The 18,061-nt window shown below is 39.4% G+C and overlaps 1 protein-coding gene across 5 annotated transcripts in view; it reads right to left on the bottom strand.

Moving 5' to 3' along the window:
* Window positions 1–3,235: 3,235 nt before the first annotated feature.
* Window positions 3,236–18,061, bottom strand: part of ZFPM2 (zinc finger protein, FOG family member 2) — a 315,579-nt gene continuing 300,753 nt past the window's right edge. For all 5 annotated transcript variants that reach the window (XM_080579452.1, XM_080579451.1, XM_080579453.1 and 2 more), the window contains 3 exons: window positions 16,700–16,906; window positions 10,171–10,395; window positions 3,236–6,713 (listed from right to left, as the gene is read on the bottom strand). In XM_080579452.1, the coding sequence (XP_080435578.1) occupies window positions 4,222–6,713; window positions 10,171–10,395; window positions 16,700–16,906 (2,924 nt within the window). In that variant the 3' untranslated portion in view covers window positions 3,236–4,221. The remainder of the gene's footprint in view (window positions 6,714–10,170; window positions 10,396–16,699; window positions 16,907–18,061) is intronic.

The raw sequence follows: 18,061 nt of genomic DNA, 5'->3' as shown, positions 1-18,061 counted from the left end.
TACTACATTCTTCAGATTAACAAAATTCTGATTCCCTTTCTCTTTATCTTCTTTGTCCCTCAATTAAATTATCCCCCATCACCATTCTTCCACTCTACTCATTGCATAATTTTAAGACAGGTTTTCTGGTTGTTCAGAGCTCCTCCTTGGCCCAGTTTTTAAAGTGGTTCTGGTTTACAGCCCGGGTCCACTCAGAAGAATAGATTAGCCCTCCTTTACCTCACCTTGATGATAGTCCTGGCTTTTAAGATTTTTTTTTTCTTGTTTGTTTGTTTTGTTTTGTTTTGTTTTTTCCTCTCTTCTGCTTATCACATTCCTGTGGACAGTGCCCAGCAATGAGTGTAGTACCACTTGTAGCAGTGAGAAAATGTCACCCTAATGATATTACAATTAATTCAAGAGAAATAGACATCAGTTTTTACCCTTTTCTGCCTGCATTACACATGTCCACCTCATTTATGGTTACAATGAAAAAATCACTATAGTGTAAAGCATTCAAATAGAGATGTGAGACACCACATGACAAATGTGTGAAAATTATGATACTAATGGGGATTCACCAGAGTCTTCAAAGCCTGAATTTGAGGATACAGGCAAATAAATGAGGCAGACATGGACATGGCCAGAACATTTCTTCTTAGAACAGCAAGTAGGTGGGATATTTTGTGAATAAGATCTTCCTTAAAAAGCCAAAAGGTTTAACTTAAAACCCACTGGGTATTCAGTGCATCAGGTGTCTGGCAGGATTTAGCTCTTCTAAATATTAGGCCTTCATATAAAGCAAATTTACTTGTTTTATCATAAAAACAGGAAATTTTTAATGCCTTTTGTTGAGCTATTAATTTCCACTTACTAGCCCCAAAGATTTATTCACTGACTCCAGCTGACAGAGAATAATTAATCCAAAGTATTCAATGGAGGTGACCTACTTCCTGCTCTTCACATAGGCAATTTGATACATAATTAAGAAACCTACAAAATCTCAAAGAGTTTATATTCAACAGGAGTTCTTAGTAATAGACAGTTTACCTGTTCTAGTATCACTTTGAAGTAATTCATAAATTTAATCTGAAGAGACTAGAAATAATCATTTGGTCAGGAAGCAAAATTAATAAGTTAATTGTTGTAAACAATATTTATGACTTAAAATATAGACATGTCTAAAACCCTCAGCTGGGATTAGGACAGCATTGTGCAAAGTGGTTTAAGAGACTTGACAGATCTTTCTGACCAAAGAATTTATGCTCTTAATTCAGATGAGCAAATAAAAAATGTGTGCAATAAAGAAAGTGAAAAAAACAGAAATAGTATGTAAAGTTATAGGAAAATACGGTTCCTGAGATAGGTGAACAGATATCTGCTTTCTGTTTTCTAACAAATGTATAAGAAAACAAATGTCAGTAATCTGTAGTTGCTACTCACCTAGCTAATGTGAAGTTTTACTTCAGAGAGTGTGAGGATGTAACCTTGGGGTTTTGCATACATCAGAGTTGTTAGATGATCCAGTGAAGTGAGCAAAATGTGCAAAATGTGTGTAAAATTCAGTAAAACTATATCCACAGATGATCAGACTGAGCTTGTTTTGAATGTATAAAAATGAGACCAGTCAACCAAATAGGTTAGTTATAGAGAGAAAATGCCACCAGTTATATTCTGTGGTGTGAAAGCAATTGGATGAGCCATAGGAAGAACATAATACAGAATGTGAAGCTTTAAATTATTTCTGCAATATATAAGGTACCCTAAACATTTCCAGATCAGAAATGTTCTGTGATAAGGCTTTTCCTTTTTGGCACCACTTTTCAGCTGGGTACTCCCTTTAACCTTAATATTTTCTCTTACTTTCTCATGGCATAAACACCTCCCTGGAGCTTAGTGATTGTCACTTACACTACCTATGGTTTTCTGAACAACTTTCCCTAAAAGTTTTGCCTATACACGTGGAACTTTCAGAATCTCCTTAATTCAGTCCAGATGTAATTACTTGGTTCTTTAAACCAGTTTTGTACGATGGATGATTTTCAACATAATGTTTGCCACCAAAAAGGCCAAAATGTACCATCTACCTTAAATATTGTGGATTCATAGATATACTTGTATGATATTTTCTAATAAATGTTCAATCGATAATCATGAATGATTTGTTTGTTTTACCCTCCCAGTGTATGTGACACTTTTCCTACTTTGTGAGATTTATTACCCAAAGTATTTGCTATAGGAACAATTTTGGTCCTACTGAAATTAACGTCTACACTTGTCTTTATTGGGAGTGAGAACTGGCACAATATTATGCATCTGTATTTTATATTTTAAGCCCAGCTAAACTCCAGAGTTGCAAATAATACATCTTAAAATGCTTTTTAAATTTTTTGCTACTGGATCACACAGAATCATAGAATCAACATGTCCCTGTTCATCTGCACTTGCAAATATAAAAGGACAAATTCAGTTTCAAAGAACACAGGGCAGGGTTGCTGAAAGTTGGTGGTATTGCATATTCTTATGCTAGACTCTAGCTGCTTGGTTGAAATATCATCCTTTTATGTTTTTGATTCTAAGTTGTTTCTTTGGCTTGTACAGGAATTAAATTAACTACAACTGTTTATGTGATATATTCAGGTTATGGCTTTGCTTTCAAATTCATAGGATGAAAAATGCATCAATAATTCACTTTTATAATGTCAATTTTTTAATGAAAACAGTGTACAGGAGACTGAACAATTGCAAGTGAAGGGTATTAATTGTGCATTTGTTCAGACTTCAGTATAAATTATTGAATAGTAATTTATATATTGAATTAGTGGAGCAAACTGCTGTTCAATTTAAACAACTCTTATTAGTTGTTTTTCTTAAGACTACCGAAAATATAAAGAATCATACCAGCGGTATTATGAAGCAGATTGTTTCACTGATTTTGACATATGGAAGTACTGCCAGGGAAATATGTCTTCCTTAGCTCCAATAAAGGGAACAGCCTTCTTGGTTTCAGACCTTCAGATTTTAAATTTTAGTTCACTAGGTTGTCTTAGATCTGGTTGTGCTGGTGACCTGTCAGCAAGGACTCCCTCAGAGTGGAGGCATCCTTTATATTCATTTTGTCTTTGGTCACTTTGCTCCCATTGAAGAGGGGGCAATGTTAACCTGTTTCTAAGAGTTTCTTTACAGTTTGTGAATGCTAAATCCTCCCTTTTGTTTTTCAAACAAAATAAATTTAAAGAAATTACTGCCAAACATCTCCAATGATCTGGAATTTTATTCCATCCATATACATGCATAGTAACAACATTTGTTGAGAAATTATTTCTATCAGAAGTAGAACATTATCTTTGTGATCACCAGTTGCAGTATTGCTACTCTTATATTTAAATATATCTTATATATGAATTAGATTCATAATTGCAGCATTGAGTTTAGGGTTTTGTTTTAGACTGTGCCTTTCAAAAGATAAAACTGATTGATATGACCTCATTACTTACAATACTGCTTCCAGTAATTTTGTTCATTCTTTATAAAGTATTGCATTTAACAGCAAAGGTTTAAAAATTGAGACAGAGATGCATCAGCGAAAGAAAATACAAGTACTATACAAGAAAAAAATTGCCATCTTCATTTAACGTACGTTTCAGATTAAGAAAGTGGACAGAAACATACTGCTACATACAAATGCAAAGCCTAATGACTAAGGTACTGTATCTGCTAAAATATAAAGTGCAAACTGAGCCCAATTGTTCAAAAAATTGAAATTTTAAGGCGAACTTTACAGCATAGTTGAAACTTCTTTGCAAGTTATATTTTAGCATATACATATATTTGCAACAGCATATAAGAAAAAAAAATCAGGATACACAAGTGCTTTTGAAGCTATTTCTAAAATGCTTTTCTGTATTGTTTGTGACTATTTTCTTTAAAATCTACTATACAGTGCAAACCATATGTGCTACACAATAACTATACAATAACATTACAAATGACTTTAATATAAAGTTTTTAAATAAAAAATAACATAACTACAGCTATGAATACTGCTGGTAAAATAAATTAATATTTTTGAAAATGGCACCAATAATACACTTTACTAATGGACTGTAATGAAATTACACCTTTAAGTCTTCAACTCAGCAATAGCGAAATCTCCTGATTGTCCAGATGTAATTCAAACAGCTTTCTTTAGACTGTATGGAACAATATGCTAAACACAGGTACCAAAGTTGACCAGTTGTTTCATTTGACATGTTCTGCTGCATGTGACGAGCAATAAAACTTCTTATGAGTTATAAAGTTTGAAAGATTGTTGAACTGGATGTCACACAGTCGGCAATACTTTCCACTGGTTGGGGCCTGGGTAGAACCATTCACTCCTTTAGCTATACTAGACAATTGTTCCTCTGCTGTAGGAATTGCTGGAGAGACATTTTCATTTGCAGTTAACGGATTCTCAGAGATCCAAGAAGGAGACTTGTGCCCATCTTCATGCGGAGGATTCTGGGAAATGTTCTCCTGTTGTGAGTTTGCTGCAGGTCTTTCCTCCTGTTTCAGTCCCCCATTAACTATTACCATGCCTCGGTTTTTTGGCAGTAGTGGAAGAGACTCTTTCTTCTGCACAGCACATCCATTTGAAGGAGCCTGGCCTTTATGAGATTCACTTTCTGTATTTGTGCTTTGATCTAAATCAGTATTATGAATGACGAGAGAACCAGAAATATAATCACTTGGCTTTATTCCATAATATGGAGAAAGCTGATCTGCTCCTTTAGCTTTCTTTATTGCTCCAGGGTAAAGGCATTGTGGAAGAAACAAATGTTTGTTTTCTTCTTTTGTAGCAATAAGCTGGGCTGCTTCACTAAAGACTTTTAGTCCTTGAAGTGTCGCTAAGTGTGTGGAAAATAAGTTTCCATTAGGAGAGGACTGTTTTGAGTTTCCATTTTTCTCGCATTTGATTATGCTTCTTTCATAGCTGACATCTGGGCTGTTTCTTTCACTTTCTGGGTTTTGAAACACCTTACTGTCAAGCTGTCCCAGGTCATTACGCTGATGGGCAGTGACAGGGCAAAAATTCTGCTTATGAGCCAGGTAGTTCTCTACCTTGTTAAAACTTATCTTGCATACTGTGCACTCATGATAGTCCAGCAGCCTTTTGGGAGAGGTGGATGTCCTCTCTGACTGGGGTAAGCATTTTTTACTGAGATCTATTGGCACATCCATCTCCAAGCAAGACACAGTGGAGTGGGGAGTATCACACTTTGAAACGGGAACACACTTGTTAATAGACAGTGATGTTTCAAGATGCTTTGACACTATTCCTGGAAATATATCACACCGTGGATGGTAACATTCTCCAAGACTCTCTGTTGACTCTTGAGTAGATGTACATGGATTGCCAAGATTAGCCACATCCAGAAATCGCTGTTGTACTAGTGGTGGCCTTTGCTCTTGCTCTGGTAGGCACATCTCATACATCTTCCTCCGCTTCCGTGTACGCATTGTTCTCTGCATGGCAGGCACTTTGTTGGAAGCAGACCTCTTCAGTGGGGGATCATGGCGAGTGGCACAGTAATACTGCTTGTGGACCATGTATGTTTCATGTCTGCTGAAAGTAATATTACAAGCTTCACATGTGGTCTTATTAGGATCACTCTCCCCTTCTACTAAAGAAGCATTGGGATTCTTCACATCAGAAGGTTTTCCATTTATCTTCTCATCGCCGTTGCTTGCAGTTGATAACTTCTTAGCTTGTGCTGTGAAGTCTTTTTCATGGCCTTTATTGTTTGGCCCAATCAAATCTAAAACATTGGAAGAGTTAATGCAAGATGTCTGCAGAAGCTGATTCTCTGGGTCTGATGTGTGAGGAGCTGTATTCAGGATGCTTATAGAGCTTTGACCATTACTGGGACTTACAGCTTCTGTCATTTTCTCTGGAACACTGGAAAAATCTGGTGACTTTGCCATCTGCTGCCATCGGCTACTGCAGTAGTGCTTTTTGTGCACCAAGTAGTTGTCCAAATTATTGAATGTTATGTTGCACTCAAAACATGTAGCCCCTTTTGGCATCAAAGGACTGTAAATTACTGGAGGATAATTGCTGCTTCCATGCCTCAGCCGCCGGTGGACCAGTTCAGACATTTTGGCTAATATCTCTGAAGCCTGAGGAACCACAGTGATGTCCTGGGGAAAAGCAAACTGTGAAAGAAAGGGTCCCATTGGGAAAGAAGGACCAATATTAGGCTGAACTGGTGATGAGGCAAGTCTTGGACTAGATGGTTCAGATTTTATTTTAGTGTATGATAAACTTTGTTTGTTTGTTGCAGGCTGTGTTTCTGGCCTCTGGTTTGGAAGAAAAAGTGGAGCCTTTTTTTCACATTTATCAAGCTCTGTATCAGAACTTGCATCTTTAGTCTGCATGGTCTTTTGGCCCTGGGGAACATCATTTCTGCTCAACAGGTCTGTCGCTGGCTGTAAACCTTCCTCATTTCCACTTGGAGAGTGTTCAATGTCACTTTCTCTCTGAATCTTGTTGCCAGAGACATGTAATTCTTGGTGCTGCAGTAGCTCCCTCTGAGTTTGGAAGCCAAAATGGCAGTGATTGCATCTAAAGGCAGCTTGAGTAAGATGCGAGAACAGGTGCTGATGAAAGTTAATCACCGAGTCTGCAGTATAAGTACAAACTGTGCATTTCAGACTAGCACCAGGTGGGAGAAATTCTTCCATTTTCACTCCTATAGAAAAGATAAATAAAATACAAGTTAAAGTGACCGTTTTCCCCTTCAGAAAATATACAGGAAAATCAGTTGCACAGAAGGCACAAACACAGTAAGAACAACTAATTTTCTCCTGATGGGAATCTTGCATATGTATTAGTCACTCAGAAAATACTTGAATTGGTTCAGAATTTCTTTCCTCAAATTGCTAGAGGAGATTCCCAGACTTCCGCTCTGCTGTGGAGAGCCTTAATATCTACGTGCACTCAGCAGAGATGAAGGGAATGAAAGAACAAGGGAAAGGATAAAAATAGACCGGACTTATTCTAAATGGAAAGGCCTTAAAAATTACAGTTTTAACTGAGGAGACATATAATGTTCTCCACACACAATCACTAGATATTTTGAATGCACAGAAAGCACATCAAGATCAAAAAATGCAAGATTATTATGTGGTTTCTTTAAAGTACAGCCCTCAAACTTAGAGTGCCTGAAAGAGTAGAAGTAGCACTTTGTGCATTACTGATGATTAACTTTTTGCTTCCACAAGTTGGCTGTAGTGTGGGAACAATATACAGAACTATCCTCATCAGAAAGGACTCATGAGTTGTATTAACTGTGAAGGTAGGATGAGAAATAAGACATGGTTTCACAAATATTTTATCTCCCACATATAATGGCTGTAGGTAGTTACTGCTGTAATACAACAACAGCTTTCCCTATCAAGAACAATACATTCAAAGCCGTCTTTTAATCATTGCTGAAACACAAAAATATTTCACAATATTTTGAAAGTAGAAATGCTTAAAAGGAGATAAGACCAAATTTCTGTCTTGCAACAACACAGAAACAACACAGATTCTGAATACTTGTAGACAATAAAAGCTGAAAAATAATTGGTAGGGATTGTATTGGAAATCTAAATGAAACATGGATATTGGTTCCGCATACACACACGCATATGCCTTGGTCAGATAAACTACATTTGTGGTAGTGGAACGATATAAAGCTGTAAGAATATTGTGTATCAACCTTTGTGAATCCATTCTGTTGATCTGGAGGTCCTCACTTCACTTTGAGCATCACTAATTCTCACATTTGTGAGATACATTTAGAATTTGAACTACTCCAGGCCTCAGACGACAAAACTGAGCAGAGGAGACAAACAGAACTTTAATTACTGCTTGTTCCCTGTCAGGCACTTTTTTGCCAGGAGGACACAAGAAGCTTTCGCTCCTCCACTGCCGTGAGATGGTGTTTCATATGCTTCCACATTACATAGTGCAGTCATAGTGAAAAATCTCTATAGAATTTCTGTTTCAGTTGGGGCCCAATGCTCCAGTGGCATAGGTCTGCTACAGCCCCCAGTGGGCTCCTCCACAGAAGCTGAAGCAAACCCAGCGTTAGGTTACAGGGTATTTGGAAGAGGAATGTCTCATTCTTACTGCAGAAGCAGCAGTATAACTTGTGATAATCTGCACAGAAGAATTAAAGACTGGCAGGATCTTAAAGAGAGAGACACTGATGGAACTGACTACTTTGTGACTAAAACAGAGGAGACGGCTCGAGTTTCAGTCTCTGATCTAATAAATACCAAAACATTCTTACTGGAAGTTCAGCCAGAAGAACCTATGCCTTTCAAGAAACACAGACGCTTATCTCTAGGTTGCAAGAAGAAGCAGTCACTCATAGCTCATAGCTGCAAACCCTCTCTACACCTAAGTCAATGATATGACACCAAATGCAAAGAGTCGATGCAACTGTCTCAGACAATGGCTACAATGTCAGAAAGAAATGAAGTTGTTGTCTTCCAAGACTAGCTGGTTTTAATTACTAGACTAAGACCTTCTTAGCTGCATTTGCTTACTCTTATTGAAGCTGTTCCACTATTCACTGAACACTGAAATCTTTGCTAGGCAAGAGAGACAGAAAATGGCAATAGCCTGTTATTCAAAGTCAAGATATTGAAGCACAAAAATATCTGACCTCTAAATGAATGGCTAAGTGTTATCTGTGCTGTCTCCATTAGGAAGTTTCCCACTCTTCTTGTCCTATTCTGTGAGGTACCCAACTCTGAAGAAAAAGCCAAAACATATGATCTGAGACCGTGACTTCTATGAGATAATGCACTGATTAGCAATGCCTGAAGATCTTTTTTTGTCTCCTGCACTAAACCTTTCTGATTAGATAATAAAGTATATATACTGGGACAGAGTTGAGGTGGTATAGAAACTTGTCTAACTTTTGTGTACTTTAAAATGTCTTCCAACATCCTGGTTAAGGCAGCTTCCACAGTGTATTTCTTTTCTTTTCAAATAAGGAAAATATAATTTGAAAAGCATCAGAAGAAACTTTGTCACATCTCCACAGATGGGCAGAGGGGAAAAAAAAAGAAAAAAGGCAACATGATGCTTCCTAGGATTGTAATTGCTGCCCAAGAAAACGTTTTTCACTTCACTAAGTCCACAGAGCAGACTTCCTCTTCCCTATGAGTTTTACTACCAAAGTCAAACCAGGCTTTCTTCTGTCAGTAAAGTACAAATTATCATCCTTTACACTTCAGCCATTTAACAGGAAAATCAGGGCCCCTGTGGGGCCCTTGTCTCTGTCCAGACACACCTCTGTATGCGAGACAACCAACATACCCACACCTGACACTGCAGTCTTATTTGCAGATTTTGAGTGCTAATGGAAACTCTAATGCAGAATGTTCTGCAAATTCAAAACCTGCAATCCCAGACCTAATTCAAAACAAATTCAAACAGCACACTCAGAAGACCTTCAGGGAGGGAGATAAGATTCCTGCTGAGTTTTGGATTTTTAATCTCAGGAATTTTGTAATCCCACTTTCCATAAATCCAGTATTATCATTTTAACAACATGGACAAAGAAAACACTATCCCAATTCTATATTTATAAGGAGGAAAATAATATTTTTATGAAACAAGAAAATAAGTTTTTATGAAACACGTGCCCTGGAAAAACACACTAAGAGTTCTTAACCCCGCTCCTGAAAGCCCCCTGCCTCTAAATCAGAAGCCTACTTCAGGACCCCAAGCTGTTGTTTCAGAAGGAATAGGTCTCTGGTGGTACGTCTCTCTCCACTGAACGTCAAAAGAGGATACGTATATGTGGCATTTTATGAGACTCACATTTGATGAAAGGAATCCTGAAGTAGTCTCTTAGAAAGTACATAAATCTCTGAGAAACTAAGAAGCAGAATTCTAATTGCGTTTGAATTCCTGAACTTTACCTTCACTGGTAAAGAAATGCTGCCTGTATGCATACATAGACCCATTAAGAGACAGACTGCATTTAAATGAGGTTTAGTTGATTAGAGAAATGTCTCTGGTTACGAGAGAGATGCTTGGTGTAGAATAAAGGTGGAGACACACTGTTCCACTGAATGTTTATAGTGAATAATTCTTCAAACAGGTAAATCTAGAGGGGATGCAGGAAAATATATGGCACTTACCACTGTGAGAATTCAGGTGCATTTCCAGAGCTCTTGCGTTAGAAAAACTTTTGGTGCACTGCGGAAAGGGGCAGACACTGGATATCTGTTGAGCACTGTCTTCATTCTCCTCTGACAGCTGAGGCCCCTCTCTTTGCCTCCCACTGCAGTAGTACATGAGGTGGGCCTGCAGATTCCGCTCGCTTCGATACCAAATGCCACAGGATTTGCAAGGGAATATGTCCTCTACAAGCAAATATAACCAGGTGCAGGTTAGCCACGGTGCATTCAGTGCCAACCAATTAACACAGCAGGATTAATTCCCTTCCCCATTAAAAACCTGCTTATTTAATAAAATACTGAAAACAGAGCCACAGGTTTATTAAAATGTCACTTGCTGGACATGGGAGACAGCAGTTTCTTTTAAAATGAATTTTTAAAAATAGTTAATATGAAAATAGCTGGAAGTTTTTGGCATGTAAATATTTAAAAATGAAATAAAGTTAATTGTTTGATGTGAGTATGCAGTGCCAATTCAAAAACTAAGCTGTATTTCCAACACATCATCACACAATAGGAGACGCCTTTCAGTCATGCTCTTTTTTGTGCGCATGCACAGGTCTTTTGCAATTTTTGAGTGCTAATTGCAGATCATTCTGAAGAATGAATGCTTATGCAGTTATCACTGTAAAATCCTGTTGCTCTGATATCCTGGAGGCCAAACTAGATTATGTTTCTTTTAGATCATGTAGCATTGAATGTAGTATACTAAGCAGCGTGTTTATTTCCTGGGTTCTTGTTATCAATACTAGAAGTTAAAATTTCCAGTGTACTTTGTCCTCGTATTGTTGATAAATTGTTACTGTTCCACTTTTCACAATTCAAAAGGGATATTTGCTAAGAATAATGGAATTTCTCGTTGTCTTTTATCCTGAAGCGTCAGCATCCTCTCTGAGGGGAAGACAATGGAGAGGTTGCACAGAGTGCTTCCCAGCAGCAGAGGGAGTAGATATGTTGAGCATGTACTGGAGGCTACATACTTTACTCACATGAAGAGTAATAATGAACACTGTATATTTACACAAAGCAGACAGGTATATGGTTGTTAATATCCTGTCAGAAGGATACCTTACACAGTGCATTTTCTGTATCTGTCTCAGAAGGATAAAAGACCTGTTTGATCTTTCTGAAAGCTGAACTTGTTATCCTATCAGTAAGAACACGGATGAAATCCTAGCCCTTTAGGGTACATATATACTAGTAAACTAAAACAGTGACAGGGTCTAGACTGGAGCACTGGAACTTCTTTTTTATATTGTTAAAACATGGGGATGGTCCCTTCCACACTTTTGGCTTAAGTGAGTTAACATTTGCCCCACTTCTGGATACAGTTTGGGAGTTACCATAGGCCATGTATCATTCCCTGTAATTGGTTTGGATGCTTCTCTCTTGTTTTTGAGACTCAGAGAGGATAAAAGTATGAGTGCAGTCACACTGTGCCAGCTGAGTGCAGATCAGGAATCAGGCAATTGTAGTCAATGTTAAAATACAACATTAAAATGTTGATCTTGGTCAACACCAAAACTCCCACTGACTGCAGAACAAAAAAAGGGCAAAGTTTAAGGCAACAGCCCACTAAAATGGATGAATCTTTTATTTGTTAAATCTCTGCAAATGCAGACAAAATTTACAGTTTGCTTCACTGATTGCATGCTAATGCTTGTCTACTTCTCTGCTCATGAATTTATATAAAATATCTTCACTACTACCAGTGTTTATTTTTCCTTCACCGCTGAATAATTGTGCATGACTTTAAGACACAAACATTTAATGGAGCAGTTAGTATTCAATATACCAGTATTAAGACTTTACTTTTATGGCTTATAGCATTTGAAATGTCCATATCATGTGAAACCTGACATTTCAGCATTTGTTTTTGGCTTCAAATCATTTCAAAAAGTTGAACCACTGAGGCTTTCTTAGAACAGAAAGTCCAAAAGTCAGTAATAGGAAATTTTGATTGTGGGTAAGCATGTCCCATTTGAATTCATTTGACAACATTCCATCACAGAACTGAACTTTCTGATTATCTCAATGAATTTGACTCCAACCACCTTTATTTCCTATGGGCTAGATAGCCTGGACAGACTGTATCTCTGGTTATGCACAATGAATATGTGACTCTCCGTACGTGCCATGCAGAAAAAATATATCTGAAGATTTTCACATGGTGGGAGGATGGAATTCCACAGAGAATATTGTATAGGAATATGACCTGAAACTATTACTCCCCTAAAGCAATGCAAAATAGTTAAAGTCACTCTGAGTTAATGTTTAAAATATTTCAATTTGTTTCAAGATAGTTTCAAAATATTTCAGTAGATTACTTCAGAAAACAAAATATCGAAGTTCAAGCTGAATAAGCCAAAGGTAATATTCTAATTTTGATTTTTGAATAGGAAACATTATAAAAAACAACCCTACAACATTTACTTTTTCTAGAAATTGCAATTGTTTTAGAGATCTGAAAATAAGATGTCTCATTACAGAACCGAACGTGCATTCAACATATTATTGGACTGACATTTGACTCGAGACTTTACTGAAAAAACTGAATTTCCTCAACTCAGTAATGAAAGGCGGAGACTTCCCAGTCTGGTCAGAGGCAAAAATAGAAAGTTCTGGACAGTGAGACTTGCTGCTTTAGCAGCCTTTGGGAGTTAAGACTACTGAGGTTACTATGAGCTGCTGCTGAGCCTGTAGAGTAAGAGCAGATACACCACAAACTTAGATTCCTCTTGGCAGCAGAATTAGCAATGATCAGTGCAGCTTGCTCTACAAAAGGCATGAAAGCAACAAAGGTGCTTCCAGCAATTTGGTGCTGTAGGAATCTGGCTACTTTGCCAAAGCCCAGAGTTGGCCTTGCATGGTTTTGCACCAAAATGTATCTTCAGCTGAAAAAAGTTTTTGTCCTTTACACTAGGTAACTCCTTCCCTGGTGGCTTCCTTGCAGCTGTTGGCTATGAAGGATGGTCTGCCTTAACTGTGGTAATTTGCTGGTCCATTTAAGGGGCTTCCAGCACCACCTTTTGGAAAGATCCTGTATGATGTTAATTGTTGGTTCTGTCAACAGAGATATCACCTCACAGCAGCCCCAGTGCTAGGGTAAAAATGCATGTCATTATCTAAAGTGCTTGAGATTGCTGTCAACTCTCTGAGAGGAAGGACTCAGATGACTTGGACATTTTAAGGTTTATCTTTTAAAACAGGCTAACAATAAATGTATAGCTATTACTGTTGTTTACCCAGAAAATCAGCAATGACAAAAAAAAAAAAAAAAGAAAAAAAAAAGGACTGAATGAAAGGTGTTACCACAGATATTTTAATTAGTCCTGTCCTTTTGGGAGGCGGTTCTGAAGGGCAGAGGAGTCCAGGAAGGCTGGGCGCTCCTCAAGAAGGAAATCGTGATGGCACAGGAGCGGTCCGTCCCCACGTGCCCAAAGATGAGCCGGCGTGGAAGAAGACCGGCCTGGCTCAACAGAGAGTTGCGGCTGGAGCTTAGCAGAAAAAAGAGGGTTTATAATCTTTGGAAAAAAGGGCGGGCCACTGAGGAGGACTACAAGGATGTAGCGAGGCTGTGCAGGGAGAAAATTAGAAAGGCCAAAGCTCATCTGGAGCTCAATCTGGCTACTGCCGTTAAAGACAACAAAAAATCCTTTTACAAATACATCAACGCGAAACGGAGGACTAGGGAGAATCTCCATCCTTTACTGGATGCGAGGGGAAACCTAGTTACTAAGGATGAGGAAAAGGCTGAGGTGCTTAATGCCGCCTTTGCCTCAGTCTTTAGCGGCAATACCGGTTGTTCTCCGGACACCCAGTGCCCTGAGCTGGTGGAAGGGGATGGGGAGCTGGATGTGGCCTTCGCTATCCATGAGGAAATGGTTGGCGACCTGCTACGGAGCTTGGATGTGCGCAAGTCGATGGGGCCGGATGGGATCCACCCAAGGGTACTGAGAGAACTGGCGGAGGAGCTGGCTGAGCCGCTTTCCATCATTTATCGGCAGTCCTGGCTATCGGGGGAGGTCCCGGTTGACTGGCGGCTAGCCAATGTGATGCCTATCTATAAGAAGGGCCACAGGGCAGACCCGGGGAACTATAGGCCTGTCAGTTTGACCTCAGTGCCGGGGAAGCTCATGGAGCAGATTATCTTGAGGGTCATCACGCGGCACTTGCAGGGCAAGCAGGCGATCAGGCCCAGTCAGCATGGGTTTATGAAAGGCAGGTCCTGCTTGACGAACCTGATCTCCTTCTACGACCAAGTGACGCGCTTGGTGGATGAGGGAAAGGCTGTGGACGTGGTCTACCTTGACCTCAGTAAGGCTTTTGACACCGTTCCCCACAACATTCTCCTCAAGAAACTGGCTGCTCGGGGCTTGGACTGGCGTACGCTTCGCTGGGTTAGAAACTGGCTGGATGGCCGGGCCCAGAGAGTTGTGGTGAATGGAGTCAAATCTGGTTGGAGGCCGGTCACTAGTGGAGTCCCCCAGGGCTCGGTACTGGGGCCGGTCCTCTTTAATATCTTTATTGATGATCTGGATGAGGGCGTCCAGTGCACCCTCAGTAAGTTTGCAGATGACACCAAGCTAAGTGCGTGTGTCGATCTGCTCGAGGGCAGGAAGGCTCTGCAGGAGGATCTGGATAGGCTGGAGCGATGGGCTGAGGTCAACTGCATGAAGTTCAACAAGGCCAAGTGCCGGGTCCTGCACCTGGGCTGCAACAACCCCAAGCAGAGCTACAGGCTGGGGGATGAGTGGCTGGAAAGCTGCCTGGCCGAGAAGGACCTGGGAGTATTGGTGGATAGTCGGCTGAATATGAGCCAGCAGTGTGCTCAGGTGGCCAAGAAGGCCAACGGCATCCTGGCCTGTATAAGAAGCAGTGTGGCCAGCAGGTCGAGGGAAGTGATTGTGCCCCTGTACTCGGCTCTGGTGAGGCCGCACCTCGAGTACTGTGTTCAGTTTTGGGCCCCTCGCTACAGGAAGGACATGGACGTGCTCGAGCGAGTCCAGAGAAGGGCGACCAAGCTTGTGAGGGGTCTGGAGAACAAGTCTTACGAGGAGCGGCTGAGGGAGCTGGGCTTGTTCAGCCTGGAGAAGAGGAGGCTCAGGGGCGACCTCATCGCTCTCTACAGTTACCTGAAAGGAGGCTGTAGAGAGGTGGGGGTTGGTCTATTCTCCCACGTGCCTGGTGACAGGACGAGGGGGAATGGGCTAAAGTTGCGACAGGGGAGTTTTAGGTTGGATGTTAGGAAGTACTTCTTTACCGAAAGGGTTATTAAGCATTGGAACGGGCTGCCCAGGGAGGTGGTGGAGTCACCATCCCTGGAGGTCTTTAAAAGACGTTTAGATGTAGAGCTTAGGGATATGGTTTAGTGGAGTACTTAGTGTTAGGTCGGAGGTTGGACTCGATGATCTTGAGGTCTCTTCCAACCTAGAGAAATCTGTGAATCTGTGAAAAGCTTGAAGGTGTGACTGTTCAAGACAGTATTATTCCGTGTGAACCTGAGTGGCAGATCATGCATCCATGCGATTTAGGTGCGTTCACACATGACATACTGTCTTCAGTGGTTCACTGTATCTAATCACACTACTTACAAACCAAAGGAAGCATGGGGAGGTGTTATGATGCAAGGTCTGAATGGTCAGTCTTACAGAAAAAAAAAAAGAAAAAAGAAAAAAGAAAAGAAAAACAACCCTGAAAGAGCTATGTGCAGTAGGCCTAAATTATAAGTGGTGAGGACTATGGTAAGATTTAACATTTGAAAAGTACTTGGTGAGAAGGGCGAGAAACTTAAGGCTGTATAAAGGTAAAAAACAGTAACACAAAAAAAAGTTGAAGAAATGAAATCTAATTAGAAAAACATTCAAGTTGAACTGTCCCAGCTCAGTAATTCACTAATGTGCTAATGTCCCTCCTCTCTAAGGACAACACTTAATTAGATAGTATATTTTGTTCATGATAGGGTCTATTGATGTCTAGAGGACTTAAAAACATTCTTGGATAGCAACACTGAACAGTAAATACTACAATAAATCAGGGATGCTATAAGTAATGATCACTGCTGCATTTTGAAACAGCCACTGAAGAGATGTGTTCTATCTTTCCATTGACTATTGTGAATTATTGCCAGAAGCTGCAACTATAAGCAACAAGCTGACTTGAGCAGCAAAGGCTGGACTTTCTGACTTAGCAGGCCTATCTCATCTGCTTTTTTTAACAGTTTCTGATTCTATCACCTCTGTGAGCAGATGACAGAACTGCCACACGAGGGCAGGTCTGATGCTCTGGGTGAGCTCAGCTGCCAGAGCATTTTTCTTCCTCCTCTTGTCTGTGAGTTCATGTGAGATGATGGGGAAACCAACCCAGGCTTTGAGCTGTGTGTTTTAGGCCATGCAATTTCTGTGGTCTTGAGTTCACTGTTAGATCTTCATATGTTCTTTAGAATACTGCTGTTTTAAAACAAAGCCAGAGAATAGCATTCACCACTTACTGTTCACAATAGCTGTAGGCAAAATAGATGCCATTGCAGCTTGTTGAGGGAGCAATTGTATTGAGTCCAGCAGGCGTGCAGGATACATCCCTTCTGTAAGAGTCATCTGACTAGCAGCTTGCAGCCTTGAGTCAAAATCCACAACAAAGGCAATTAGCTCTTCACCCTCTGAGATGGCCTTGGTGGTGGTACACCAAAGCTGCCCTCCTATAGGAAACATAAAAAGAGAAAGATTTAATTGACGATATCATATTCCAGAACTTCAACATCAGTACCATGTCTTTACACTCTCTTTTAATTTTGAAGACTTGTTCAAGGGGAAGATGCAAATAAATTTCATGTCTACCATCTTCCTTCTATAAACATAAGAATTGTCAATGTATATGAAAAACAAATTGGGGATATTTTTCCTAATTATTTGCAGGACTAATATGCATTTACTTTTTAATTTTCTACCCTAAAAGGTCAGCATTATAAAAATCAAGGTGAAAATATTTCCACTAAACTTCCTCTGTATTTTTTGTAACTCTCTGTTTTATTTTGAATACCAAATCACAGCATGATAAAACCAAACAGCTGGGAAAAAAAAAAAAAAAGACATCAGATTTCCTCTTAAGGACATTTTTCCCCTCCCTTATGTTTGCCACCATCTTTCTCTAAAAAATCTTCCCTTATGTAATATTCTTCGTAACATGACTGCTTTATCTCTGCTTACACTGACTGAACTTCCTGAAAAGAAGATATGCCAAAGATCTGTTTCATAAAGGCTTATTCAAATAAAGGTTTGTTTAAAAGGTGGGGGGAGGTGGAAGAACTTTCATCAAACAGTAAGATACACTATAGCTCTGTGCTGCAAATGTCACGTGTAGTGCATTAAAAAGAAAATTAACTATGCGAGTACATCTACTAATGTATTTGAATGCGATAGTGAATGCTCATTTATTTAACATGTTTAGACAGGCAAAGCACTTATATTGTGTTATCTACACTCTCAGGCCTAGATACATATCCAATACAGTTATGCCTGAAATAATGTTGCATACTTTATATGTTATAAAGCTTTTTTTTCCTCAGGTTTTGTATATATAGAAAAAGCTATATGTTGTATTCATTAGGCAAGCAAAAACTGTACTCGTTTTGATAAGTAATATTGCTGTGTTTATCTTTCGGCATAACTGCCTTTTCAACTGCACTTCATTTTTTTCCCCTCAAAGAGATTATAGTTTTAAAACAACTTGTTGCAAAAATCTGGTAGAGGAGATAACAACAGTGTATGATATGCCACAGCTAAATGGAAGAATTAGGACATTGTTTTAGAGAAATCTTGGACAATTAATTAAACCAGTCTATTAGCTTTCAAAG

Source organism: Anser brachyrhynchus, assembly GCF_964034855.1.
Source record: "Anser brachyrhynchus genome assembly, chromosome: 2".
Classification (NCBI taxonomy): domain Eukaryota; kingdom Metazoa; phylum Chordata; class Aves; order Anseriformes; family Anatidae; genus Anser; species Anser brachyrhynchus.
Note: the sequence above shows the minus strand (reverse complement) of the source record. Positions and strands in the feature narration are given on the sequence as shown.